We start from the raw sequence: 14,309 nt of genomic DNA on the forward strand, positions 1-14,309 counted from the left end.
GATCATGACCTGAGCCAAAGTCAGAAGCTCAACTGACTGAGCCACCCAGGTGCCCCAGAAATGCATGTCATAATCAGGCAGCAAATTAATTAATCAAGTAGCAAATTTGCTTAATAGTTTACATGTGAATTTAAAGGAAAATCATAAGATGAAACTCCTACTGATTATGATTCAGATTATATATTTAGAATTTTTTTTAATTTAGGAAAATTTCAAACATATAAAAAAGTAAAGAGAATAGCATAATTCACCTCCATGTACCCCATTACCCAGTCTGAACAACTTCCGACTCATGGTCAATCTTGTTTCATCTGGATCACTACTTCTCACCCTTCCCTTTAGTATTATTTTTTTAAGTGTATTTATTTTGAGAGCGAGAGAGAGAGAAAGCCTGAGTGGGGGCGAGGCAGAGAGAGAGGGAGAGAGAGAATCTCAAGCAGGCTCTAATGCAGGACTTGATCTCACAAACCATGAGATCATGACCTGAGCCGAAATCAAGAGCCAGACACTTAACTGACTAAGCCACCTAAGCATCCCTCCCTTTATTATTTTTAAGCAAATATAACACATCATAAGTTTTCATCTGTAAATATTTCAGAAAGTGTCCCTAAAATACAGTCTTTTAAAAAAACCCACTACAATACCATAATTGTACCTAAACAAAATTAACAGTTTCTTAACATCAGTAAATAGCCAGTCAGTATTCACATTTCCTGGGTTGTCACATAAATTTTTAAAAATAATTCGGTTGTGGGTGCTTGGGTGGCTCAGTGGTTAAGCATCCAACTCTTGATTTCAGCTCAGGTCATTTTCTCACGGTTTGTGGGTTCCAGCCCTGCATCATCAGGTTCAATGCTGACAACACGGAGCCTGCTTGAGATTCTCTGTCCCTTTGTCTCTGCCTCTCCCCCGTGCTCACTCACATGCACATTCTTTCTCTAAATACATAAATAAACTTAAAAAAAAACAACAACAAACAATTCAGGTGTAGATAAGATACCTTAAAATAATAGGCAACCAAGGGGCGCCTGGGTGGCTCTGTTGGTTGAACGTCTGACTGGCTCAGGTCACGATCTCAAGGTTCGTGAGTTCAAGCCCTGCATTGGGCTCACTGCTGCCAGTGCAGAGCCCGCTTCTGATCCTCTGACCCGTTCTCTCTGCCCCTCCCCTGCTCGCTCGCTTTCTCTCGAAAAGAAACATTAAAAAAAATAATAGGCAACCGGATTGATCTTTACTAACCACATTTTTCTGTAGTACTAACCTGAAAAGACATGAAATTATATCCTATTACAGAGCTTACTAAACGTCCTGCTGAGCTCTGACCATTGACCAAGGCATAGTGGTAACAGAGCAAAAATGAGAAATCTCTATTGAGTTTTAAAACAGCAAAAGACTGATCTTTTCTCTGTTTATGCTCTGTACTTCTGTAATTCTAGGCTATGTTAACCTAACTTCAGTAATGAACAGCTGAATTTAACAGCTATTAAATTGAAATTTGCCTCCAATCATAACTAACATCTTGAATACATATGAGTTTTATTTTTTTAAATTATATATATATGTATATATATGTTTTGTTTTGTTTTGTTTTGCTTTTAGTAATCTCTATGCCCCACATGGGGCTTGAACTCATGACCCCGAGATCAAGAGTTGCATGCTCTACTGACTAAGCCATCCAGGCACCCCTTGAATACAGTTTTATTAAAAAAAATTTTTTTTTAATATTTATTTATTTTTTAACAGAGAGAGAGAGAGAGAGAGAGAGAGAGAGAGAGAGAGAGAGACAGAGTGCCAGCAGGGGAGGGACAGAGAGGGGGAGACACAGAATCCAAAGCAGGCTCCAGGCTCTGAGCCGTCAGGACAGAACCCAACACAGGGCTCAAACCCACAAACTGTGAGATCATGACCTGAGCTGAAGTGAGATGCTTAACCGACTGAGCCACCCAGGCGCCCTTTTTTATCGTTTTTCTTTTGAATACATGAGTTTTAAAACAAAAAAATTAAATATGCTTGTCATTTTTTCACCTTTAAAAGTACTACAAGTGTATGAAAAGAAAAGGCAAGAGGATAAAAATAGGTAAATAAAAAAGTCACTTAAAAGCTATCATATTAAATACTTTTACTTCGGATTGTATCTCCAGTTTTAAAATCCAGCACCACCTTTTGACATTTCAAATCTAGTGACTCTACAACACTGAGTAGAAAGATAAGGGTGAGAGTCAGTTAACCCTGACTTTGTAAATATATCAAATACTGAAGTTACAGTTCTGGACTCAGGATCACATTAATGATCTAGTCTTAATAAAACTTCTTTCTTGGGGCGCCTGGATGGTTCAATTAAGCGGCCCACTGACTCCTGATTTCCGTTCAGGTCACGATCCCAGGGTCATGGGATAGAGCCCCGAGTCCAGCTCCGTGCTGAGTGTGGAGCCTGCTTGAGATTCTCTCTCTCCCTCTCCCTCTGCCTCTCCCCTGCTTGCTTGCACTCTCTCTCTCTCTCTCTCTCTCTCTCTCTCTCTCAAAATAAAAAAATTAAAATTAAAAAAAAGGGAAAAGAAATAAAAGAAATAAACGCAATTTCTTCCTTCTCCTTTTCTCCTGCCTTTCGAAGACGGGACTCACCAACTCCTTTGGGATTCTTCGTGTTATACAATTGTTATGATGAACTTTCCAGAAATTTAATCAGACTGTCTCCTGACAGATGATCTGCCCAGGATGCGGTTCAAGTGCCCGTACTGCACACACGTGGTGAAGCGGAAAGCAGACCTCAAGCGCCACCTTCGCTGCCATACGGGAGAAAGGCCCTATCCGTGTCAAGCTTGTGGGAAAAGATTTAGCAGGCTGGACCATCTAAGTAGCCATTTCCGAACTGTATGTATATAATTTTTCATCATCTTACTTCTTAAGAAATGTGCGCATTTATCTGCTTTAGGATTTACTAAATCTCATTTACTGCGGGAAATCTTTTCATACAATTCTACCATATTGGAAATGTTTCCAACTTAATGGTTTTCCTTTACATGTGATGCATAATTTAATATATAATATATATACATTTTTTAATTCTCCTTTGAGACCTTGAAGTAAGAGATAGTCTTTTGAATATCCATTTTACTTTTTTGTTTTTTATTTATTTTTTGGAATATATATTATAATTCATTTAAAATCTAATATGTTTTTGTATACTGGTCTTTTCAAGAGCCGAAGACGATGTAAAGCAAAGATATTTGAATGTCTAGGTCAGAGTCACTACTTCAGGTACTCAGCCTCTGCTAGTGGTTCTCGAATCCTTTTCTGAAAGGATCTCAGTCTAGTTTCTACTGTTCAACCTCTGTCCACTATACTCCCTTTTTAGTCTCTCTCTAGTTTATCTGTAGTCTCCTCAAGGAAGGGAGCAAGGTGGGAGATTGAGCCACTTCCAGCTAGGGACAGGATTGTCAGCAGTCAGAAATCTCAGGGAATTTGCTGTTCAGTGCTCTGGTGGGTTAATAAGGTAAGGACATTGGAAAATTACTCTGCTGTTCATCTTGAGGCAAGAATGTTTTCCAAAATCTGTTGTATTACTCATACTTTTATTCCATTTATATGATCTCCTTTTAGCTTTAAAGGACAGTGGATTGGGGCACCTGAGTGCCTCAGTTGGTTAAGTATCCAACTGGATTTTGGCTCAGGTCATGATCTCACAGTTTGTGAGATTGAGCCCCAAATTAGGCTCTGTGCTGACAGCACAGACCCTGCTTGGGATTCTCTCCCTCTCTTTCTGCCTCTCCCCTGTGCTCACTCTCTCTCTCCCTAGCTCAAAATAAATAAATAAACTTTAAAAAATAATAAATACCGACTTTGGCTCAGGTCATGATCTCGCGGTTCGTGAGTTCAAGCCCCGCGTCGGGCTCTGTGCTGACAGCTCAGAACCTGGAGCCTGTTTCAGATTCTGTGTCTCCCTCTCTCTCTCTGACCCTCCCCCATTCATGCTCTGTCTCTGTCTCAAAAATAAATAAACGTTAAAATAAATAAATAAATAAACAAACAAATAAATAAATATAATAAATACTAAATAAAGGACAGTGGGTCACTTAAGGCAATTTCTTCATGCATTGCTTTATAGTTAGTCAGCAAATATATACTGAGCACCTATGCGCCAGCCCCTTTTCTCAGTGCTAGGTATCCATCAGTGAGTGAGCAAAACAGACAAAATCTCTACCTTCATTAACCTTATGAAGCTGGTTTTTTAAAATTAAAAACAACCTTTTATTATTTAAAGCAATGAAAAAGTATTAAACAAAGTAAAAATAAGAAAAATAAAATACTTTATTTTCACCACCGAAATATACCTTTTTTTTTTTTTTCAACGTTTTTATTTATTTTTGGGACAGAGAGAGACAGAGCATGAATGGGGGAGGGGCAAAGAGAGAGGGAGACACAGAATCGGAAACAGGCTCCAGGCTCGAGCCATCAGCCCAGAGCCTGACGCGGGGCTCGAACTCACGGACTGCGAGATCGTGACCTGGCTGAAGTCGGACGCTTAACCGACTGCGCCACCCAGGCGCCCCCGAAATATACCTTTCTTAACACTTTATCACATGCATATATATGGGTTGTTTCTAACTAAATTAGATCATACTACTTGTGATATTTTGTAGCCTGCTCTCTTTCGTGAATAATCTACCTTGCCATCTCAGTAAACTTTTATTTGACATCCAGGTCAATTTCGCATTTCCCTGTAGTCTCCCAATACCTTTTATAGCTGGTTTTTCCAAGCCAGTATCCAATTCAGGACCCAGGGATCTCACTGTTAAGTCCCTTAAATATGTTTTTAAGAGAGCATAGTACTCTCAGCCACCCTTTTTATTTCCATAACACTGACTTACTTGAGATATCAAGATAATTGTTTTATAAAATAACCTACCTCTTGATTTCTCTGCTTGCTTCCACATGGTGTCATTTAGTTTGTTCCTCTCTCCCCCCTGAATTTTCTATAAACTAGAATTTTTATCTAAAGTCTTAATGGATTCAAGAAAAATACTTTCCGGGGCACCTGGGTGGCTCAGTTGGTTGAGCGTCCGACTTCGGCTCAGGTCATGATCTCACGGTCTGCGAGTTCGAGCCCCGCATCCGGCTCTGTACTGACAGCTTGGAGCCTGGAGCCTGCTTCGCATTCTGTGTCTCCCTCTCTCTCTGGCCCTCCCCCATTCATGCTCTGTCTCTCTCTGTCTCAAAAATAAATAAACGTTAAAAAAAATTAAAAAAAAAAAGAGGGGCGCCTGGGTGGCTCAGTCGGTTAAGTGTCCAACTTCGGCTCAGGTCACGATCTTGCAGTCCGTGAGTTCGAGCCTCGTGTGGGGCTCTGGGCTGATGGCTCAGAGCCTGGAGCCTGTTTCCGATTCTGTGTCTCCCTCTCTCTCTCTGCCCCTCCCCCATTCATGCTCTGTCTCTCTCTGTCTCAAAAATAAATAAACGTTAAAAAAAAAAAAAAAAGATTGGTCACTAAGCTAGGTAATGATACCATGATCCCACCGTTGAGCAGTTAAAGATGCCACCACGTGATTAGAAAGGAATCTATGTGGAACTATTTTGGCATTATGCTATATCCATTTCTTCATCAAGCATTCATTTAATGAGATTAACAGCAGTTGATAAACTCTGCCCAAATTATTAATTTTACTTGTGGTATGATTTACTGATTTTATCATTTCTTCTACATTATTAGCTAGAATTCTATAAAGTAAAACCTTCCCTCATCACCTGGAACTACTTGGTTACTTTGACATACAGTTACTACAGGAGAAACAGGATAAATATTTAATTCTTTCCCTTTATCAATTTTCAAAATAAAGAGTTGATTAAATAGCAGTTTCAAATGGTAATATGAGTTTTTTCTGGCTTTATTTTTTTTCTAAATAGCATACAGTCTCATGAATTTTCATTGGTTCATTGTGTTTGGGACCACAACAATTATTATTCTTTTTGATACTCAAATTTTTCAGTTTTGTCCAGTTGGACGACTTGAAACTGGTTCTTGTGTCCCTTTGTCATAAGTCCATTAAATATTCAAGGTGGCCTTATTCTCTGGCCCCCAAATTTCCCTACGCTCACCTTGTATTTTCCCTGTCACAAAACTGGAATCAGCCATTTCTCAAAAGACCTGTGGGTCCTTTTAATGGGGAATGAAATTAGAAACCAAACTTTGGACACCTGGGGTGCTCATTGTTACTATGGTGTCATTCCCCTTAGATTATTTCAGTGGACAGGGGCACTGTGGTGGCTCATTCGGCTGAGCGTCTGACTTCAGCTCAGGTCATGATCTCCCAGTACGTGAGTTCGAGTCCTACATTGGTCTCACCGCTGTCAGCGCAGAGCCCACTTAGGAGCCTCTGTCCCCCTCTCTCTCTGCCCCTCCTCTGCTCGTTCTCTCTCTCAAAAAAAATAAACATTAAAAAAAAAAGATTATTTCAGTGGACAGAGCTGGAAGATATATGTTTTTAAAATAATGAATTCATGGGGCACCTGGGTGGCTCAGTCGGTTAAGTGTCCGACTTTGGCTCAGGTCATGATCTCACAGTTCATGGGTTTGAGCCCCGCGTAGGGCTCTGTGCTCACAGCTCGGAGCCTGGAGCCTGCTTCGGGTTCTGTGTCTCCCTCTCTCTGCCCCTCCCCAGCTGGTGCTCTGTCTCTCTCTCTCTGTCTCAAAAATAAATAAAAACATTAAAAAAAAAAAGTTAAAAAAAATTAATTCATGATGATATATTCAATTTTAACATAATGTTTTATTTAATTTCTTTGACTTCATAATCATATTGGAATTGAAGGGATGGGGGATGAACATGTATCTGTGCCAGAACTTTCTAACAAAAACAGTACCACATATGATACCCATAACATTACTATTTCAGGAGAAATAAAGTACACTCAAATTGTGTACTTTCAATGTTTACTGATTAATATGTCAGGAGTTAAGTAGAAAATAATAACTATACTGAGTTGTAGTCCTATACATTTTCTTAGATATTTTACCACACTGCATTAGTTTTCTTGGGGTTTTTGGCCATTTGTGTTTGGTGGTGTACTTCCATAGTGTTCTGATTTTATCTAAATGAATATGCCATAAATATTAATTCAACATTATGATATTAATTATAGTGATTTTTAAAGTAGAACCCATAATCTCTGCTCTGACAGCTATTAAAGAAAGTTATTGGGGCGCCTGGGTGGCACAGTCGGTTAAGCGTCCGACTTCAGCCAGGTCACGATCTCGTGGTCTGTGAGTTCGAGCCCCGCGTCAGGCTCTGGGCTGATGGCTCAGAGCCTGGAGCCTGTTTCCGATTCTGTGTCCCCTCTCTCTCTGCCCCTCCCCCGTTCATGCTCTGTCTCTCTCTGTCCCCCCAAAAAATAAATAAACGTTGAAAAAAAAAATTAAAAAAAAAAAAAAGAAAGTTATTTAGGGCATGTGGGTGGCTTAGTCAGTTAAGCATCTGACTTCGTCTTAAGTCATGATCTCACGGTTCGTGAGTTCAGGTCCTGCTTCAGGTGAGCCCCACTTCTCTCTCTCTCCCTCTCTCTCTCTCTCTCCCTCTCTGCCTCTTGTGGGATTCTCTCACCATCTCTTTCTGCCACTCACTTGCACCCTCTCTCTCTCAAAAATAAATAAAAAAGAAAGAAATCTGCTTATTAATAAGTATAATTATATAATTACTCATCTTACAACTTTTTTCTAAAGCAACTTCACACGTATTAACTCATTTGGTTCTCACAACCCGAGTTGTATTTCCACTAGTTGTTAAGGAAGGAAGCAGGGATAATAATAGGCTGACACATAGCAAGCAGCCTGTGTTGTTTTGACATATGTTGTTGTTTGAACCCATGTCCATTGTGATTTTCAGGCTTCCGTTCTGTTTGGGTGGTACTTCTACCTTGCTAGTTGTTAGATATTTTGACTATCACCCTGGAAGCAGGTTTATATTGTTTTCAGTTACTTGCTTCAAGATACATGGTTAATAAATGACAAAAGCAGGGCTAGAACCCAAGCCTTCCAGTTCCTGGTCTAGTCCTCTTTCTACAGGATCTTTCATTAATAGAAGTGACAAGAGATCCTTCTATCTAAAAATACGTATCCTGGCTGGCTCAGTCAGTGGAGGATGCAACTCTTGGTCTCAAGGTTGTGGATTTGGGCCCCACGTTGGGTGTAGAGATTACTTAAAGATAAAATTTATATATATATACATGTACATATATACACACACATACACACACACATATATACACACATATATGTATGTGTATATATATATATTTTTTTAATGTCTCATTTTTTATTTTTGAGAGAGTGTGGGGGATGGGCAGAGAAAGAGAGAGAGACAGAGGATCCAAAGCGGGCTCTGCACTGATAGCAGAGAGTCTGACGAGGGGCTTGAATTCACAAACGTTGAGATTGTGACCTGAGCTGAAATCGGACACTTAACTGACTCAGTCACCCAGGTGCCCCAGTTTTATTTTTTTTTTTATTGTTTTAAGTTTATTTATTTATTTTGACAGAGCATGAGCAAGCAGGGGAGGGGCAGAGAGAGAGGAAGGGAGAGAGAATCCCAAGCAGGCTCCGTGCTGTCAGTGCAGAGCCCAACTTGGGGCTTGATCTCTCCCAAACTGTGAGATCATCACCTAGGCCAAAATCAAGAGTCAGACATTTAACTGACTAAGCCACCAGGCACCCTGTATATTTTTTATTCTATTTTAAAGAGAATGAGAGAGAGAGAGAGAAAGAATCTTAAGCAGGCTTCATGCTCAGTGTGGAGCCTGATGTGGGGCTCAATCCCACAACCCTGAGCCAAAAATCATGACCTGGGGTCATGACCTGAGCCAAAATCAAGAGTTAGATGCTCAAGCAAATGAGCCACCCAGGTGCCCCAAAGATAAAATCTTTTTTAAAAAAATGTTTCGATAAACTTAAATTTGGGACAATATATTTTTCTTTCTCTAGCTGATAATAATAAATTAACACACAAAACAAGAGGTTTCTCCCTCACCAAAATTAAGGTATATAAAGTCATTAGAATAGTACATGTGATATATTTAGTGTTTGCAATTATTATTATTCTGGAAGGTGTCCCTTGTTACCTTAGATATCAAAATATTGTTGGATTAAGGGATATGTGAAATTATTAAGCATGTGATATTAATCATAAAAATGTTATAGCCATCATTTAGAGAAAGTTGGTATTTATTTGTGACGTCAGTTTATCATCAAAACCTGTGATCTTTTTCTAATAATTAGACGTTAATTTTAATATTAGTGCTTGGTTTTGGACATCTTAAGTTTATGCACTGGTACCGAGATCTTGAACTATGCCGCTTTTGAAAAATCTTTTTTTTATCGCTATTTAAATCTCTACACAGATTCACCAGGCATGCAAACTAATCTGCAGAAAATGCAAACGCCACGTGACTGATCTAACAGGGCAAGTGGTCCAGGAAGGAACCAGGCGCTACAGACTCTGTAACGAGTGCCTTGCTGAAGTTGGCATAGACAGCCTCCCCATTGATTTGGAAGCTGAACAGCATCTTATGTCCCCATCAGATGGAGATAAGGATTCCAGATGGCACTTGAGTGAAGATGAGAATAGATCATACGTGGAGATTGTAGAGGATGGGTCTGCTGATCTGGTCATACAACAGGTTGATGATAGTGAAGAAGAAGAAGAAAAGGAAATAAAACCCAACATTAGGTAGCTGATGTGTGACCCCACAGAGCTGTGGTGTGTATGCAACTTACATTGACTTCCTGTATCTCTCTTTCCATGGTCAGAGTCTGGTTAACAAATTTATCAGACTGACTTAAAAGTAATGACCTAATATAACTTGCATGCTTTCCAAACAGGTCATTGTATCCATTCTGAACTTTGTTGCCCTAAAACATGTTGCTGCACCGGAAAGGAAGACCTAGCTTGAGTTGGCATGATGGATGAACAATTAATCCTCTTTTTTTTTTCCCCCTTTTAATACTGGAAGATCTACTTAGCAAAGTTTTCTCAAAGAAAATATTTTAAATAAATTTACCACAACCAAACCTTATGTAAGAGAATTTCAAGGTGTTGCAAAAACACAAACTATGAATACTGAATTTTCACAGGGAACCAGGTAAGAGCACATTTAAGGGTCTGGCACCCAATCTGACTGAACTGATAAGTCTTTCTATTAATTTCAGATCTAAAACAACCTATCATTATCCCAATATGCTACATATTGTTTTAGGATCATGGCAGAAGACAAATCAAAAATGTTTGAAACAATTCATATTTGAATGTTTTGTCATGAAGTTAAAAATTACTCTTACGTAGTCCGTGTTGTTTTAAAAAAACAAAAACCTAAAGTAGAGGCAGACTAGAGATTACATACAGACCTCATTTTCTAAAGCAGGAACTAATACTGCCTAAAAGTCAAGGTAGTTTGTGAAGATCTGACAATGTAATCCTCTTCCTCTCTACAGGAGAAAAAAACAACAAAAAACGATACACAAGAAAATTGGAGGTTACCACTTCTTAAGAATGATTTCTAACATTTATTTTTCTGCTCTATTGTTTTTAAAGTGCTGTCTCACACATTTTCTCACTTAATCAGCAAGGTAAATATTAATTGCCTCTGATTTGCAAATGACGAAATTAAGGTCAGAAAGTTTAAGCTTTGGGACTTGTGACGGACAGGTTTTGATTTTACACAGCCCTCTTCCAACTGTCTCTCCCTGTATTGTCTCTGGAAATGGCAGAGAATTAAAGTCAAACCTCACCAATCTGCAGTAATTAGAAAAAGAAGCCTATCAGAAAGCATGAAAGAATTTAATAATCTCTAACAACATATAATAACTTGAACTAGAGTTATCCAAGAGTGCTCAGTAATGTCCCTACAGTGTCTTTTGACATGTTTTTAATGTCAAGTTATTTATATGTAAATTTTATATATAACACTATTTGAACCAATTCTTCTCTTAGATGCTTTAAGCATTTTTACTTATCTTGTTTATGTAATTTTTCAAAACAAACTTTTCCCCAAGGAAACAAAGGTGAGTTTCAACTCCTCCCCTGTATGAATTAGGAAACATTCTAAACGTACAGTTAAATTGGAGAAGCATTATTTTAGTTCTGAAGATAAAATCTAAATGCCAAAAAAACCTGACCTTACTAAAGGTCACTGCAAGTTATTACAATTAAGCTTGATCTGATTTAATTTTGATTGAGAGAGGCTCTCTATCAAATTATACTATATTTCTAAATGTCATAACATATGTCAATATGACCCTTTTCATTTTATTCTTTCTCTCATTCTTTCATTAGTGATTGTCCTTTGATACAAGTTGAGGGCTAAAATGGTTAATTTCTAAGACATTTTTTATAAATAGATGACTAACCATTTGTTTTTGTTTTATGGTACTTAATGCTGAGACTTTTTTCAAGATTCCCCTGACGGTAAATTTCCATTCGCTTCAAGACTGGATGGTATGCACTGAGTTCATTGTGCTCCCAACATGACTGTTCCTGAATCAGGAGTCTTAACAATGAAGTTATATCCAAATGAGTGAGGGAACACTTGTCATTCTCTAGTCTCACCAGATGGTAGCATCTTTTAAAATTATTATCTGATTTTTTAGTCCTTGGAGCCAAGAGGAAAAATGAGTGATGGGAGCTTTATTCATGAGGATGATTAGTGCTTGCATGTGTATGCTCTAATGCACTTTAGTCTGTGATCTAAATGTTCTTTTATGCTGTTCTCTTCTGCATGCGAACATCAGCATGAATGTCAGCAAAGTCCACTGGACACGGTGCCACCAGCACCTTGTCTGAAATAATGCTTTCTCATTGTTTATAACAAGCAACAAGCTATCCCCACAAAACAGCCATCAGGCTCATCAAACTAGACAGCTCATCTATCCTACCATTTTAGTATCCTAAAAGAAAAAAATTTGTGACATGTTTGTAAGTTGTAAATAATAACTGCAGTTATCATAGCATATGTATCGAAGACTTTAAAGACCAGTTCTTTCCCAGAGTGAGACTGTCCAGTAATGGTTTCTGAGAAAACAAAAGTCTTTGGCTTTTAAATGTGGGGAAATGTTACATAGGGGTGTAATCTCTTAATGTAAGCTTAATTTATGCCAAGGGTTTTTTCTTTTTTTAATATTAGCAAAATAGCGGGAGTTGGTTAGAACAAAGTTTGCTCTTACAGTAATGCTGTTTATCAGCTGGTGAATGCCTTTCTAACTGTGTGGTCCTCAAGAGTGTGTGGCGATGGGAAGAAGTGTTGCAAAATAAAGCAATACCGCAGTCGTGCCTAGTGGCTGGAGGAGGCAAAATGGACTAGATCGGTGGTTTAAAAGATTTTTTTTTTAACCCAAGAAACCCTTTCTTCAAATGAATTGTTTCAGAGAGAAGCCCACCATTTAAGGTGGGCGAAACCCTAAAATCAGAGCTGCTCTTGTTAAAGCCCTCTGTGAGCCTTTCACCAGACAGCTCTGCAGAGCTCAGGAGTGCGGTACTGAAAACCTTGGAACCAGGGAACTTTTTGAATTCCCTTTGAGCATTGCGGTCTTACTTCATTACCTCTGTTACTCACCGTGCTGATAAACTGGTAATCACAGGGTCTCCTAGAGCAGCAGATCACAGCCTTCATCTGTACAATATTCCTTCTATAGTTAGCATGTCTTTTGAAGAACAAATTTTTCAACATTGTATTTTTGACTAATGAAATCAAAACAAGCACCGTTACTGCTTTTATGCCACCAAGTCATTGCTTAATGGATGAAGAAAGTTTGGTGTGTCAGTTACTTAAGAGCTCAGACTGAATTCATTAAAGTTATTTTGCTAAGTCATGCTAAGATATATCGAAACTTCCACTCATATTGGATATATATATATATATATATATATCCTATATATACATATATATCCTATATATACATATATATCCTAAATTAATTAATACCATGGAAATTTAATACTGTGGAAAATCACTAAAAGTGACATAGTGTAAGATTATTTAACTGGGAAGGCTGATAATAATAGGTACTGGAGGACCAAACTTTAGATTATACATGGAAAGTTCTATGTTATTTTATATTAGAGTGGATCAGTATTACTATTTATCATTTATATAGCATTTTATATTTACAAAGTATTTAATAATTTTTATGTTATTCTTTACATATGTATGAAATAGGACAGTTCTCTCACATGAAAGGTAAAGAAATTGAGGCACAGAACAGTAAAGCAACCTCCCTAAGACAACCCAGTGAAACAATGGCAAAAATAGGAACTAGAATGATCGGATTTTCTGAATCCTAGAATATCAGCTTAATTCACTGAGGTGTGTTGTGTATTACTCGATTTTATAAGATGCCTTTTACAAATAATAGTCAATTGTCTTAAAGTTGACGTCATTGTATGTGGATAAATCCTATACAGAATAAATATTATGTAAAGGATGTGACTTTAGTTATAAGAGTTTTAATGATAAAATTCAGGTTATCACAGAAACAGCACTGTTTAGCCAGTGGCTTTATATATTGTGAAGTATAATTAATATTTTATTTTGATATAGGAGTTTCTTAACTATTCATGCTAATGGAGCCATGAATAGACCAGAAAAATGAAATCCACAGAGGATCTATACACTTCGTCTTCAAACATGTTAGTCTTTTCCCTACGGAATTTGTATTGATGCCAACAAAAAGTCAAGTATGTTAATAAGTGGTAAACCACACACAAGAGAAGCCAAGGGCCTCTTAACTTTTCGAGGCTTTTCAATACTGAAATAGGATAAACACTTTTCTCCATCTCTTTATTTTTTTTCACATCCGTTTCAAAAGCCATTGGATACTTACCACCTTGAGATTGGAAACCAGTGACCAGGGTAATGCCAGTCATCTCTTTACCTTTAGACTTGATTAGATAGATCATTTACAAACATTGTTAAATGGAATACAGCTTATAAAGTATATCTAGGAATTTATTATACTCTGCTTTGCTCTTTCAGATTTCTAGATATACAAATCCATTATATAGTTGCTTGATTTTCCCATTGGGAAAATCTTTTAATCCCTTGCTAATGTTATTTACAACCACTTAAATTTCTTCATTAAAGAGTAACTTTATATTTACATTTACATTTATATTTATTCAACCCTTAAGGGGAGAAAGGGGAACATTTCTGCCTAGACCATGGTTCTCAGCCTTGGCTGCATATTAGAATCACTTATGGAGCTTTTATTTTTTTTTTTTTTAAGTTTATTTATTTTTGAAAGAGAGACAGAATATGAGCCGGGAGGGGCA

General features: G+C 37.9%; 1 protein-coding gene and 1 long non-coding RNA gene across 4 annotated transcripts in view; one reads left to right on the plus strand and one right to left on the minus strand.

Annotated features, from left to right (window-relative positions):
- The window catches only part of LOC147577902 (uncharacterized), a 125,962-nt gene extending 125,455 nt beyond the window's left edge, over nucleotides 1-507 (minus strand). The window contains exon 1 of the long non-coding RNA XR_015254591.1: nucleotides 470-507. This is a non-coding gene — a long non-coding RNA (uncharacterized LOC147577902). The remainder of the gene's footprint in view (nucleotides 1-469) is intronic.
- ZBTB8A (zinc finger and BTB domain containing 8A) overlaps nucleotides 1-13,462 on the plus strand; it is a 69,836-nt gene extending 56,374 nt beyond the window's left edge. For all 3 annotated transcript variants that reach the window (XM_086716336.1, XM_086716337.1, XM_025912462.2), the window contains 2 exons: nucleotides 2,702-2,871; nucleotides 9,388-13,462. In XM_086716336.1, the coding sequence (XP_086572462.1) occupies nucleotides 2,702-2,871; nucleotides 9,388-9,720 (503 nt within the window). In that variant the 3' untranslated portion in view covers nucleotides 9,721-13,462. The remainder of the gene's footprint in view (nucleotides 1-2,701; nucleotides 2,872-9,387) is intronic.
- Nucleotides 13,463-14,309: the final 847 nt, after the last annotated feature.

Source organism: Puma concolor, chromosome C1, assembly GCF_028749965.1.
Source record: "Puma concolor isolate L17-30 chromosome C1, mPumCon1.1.hap2, whole genome shotgun sequence".
NCBI classification, from domain to species: domain Eukaryota; kingdom Metazoa; phylum Chordata; class Mammalia; order Carnivora; family Felidae; genus Puma; species Puma concolor.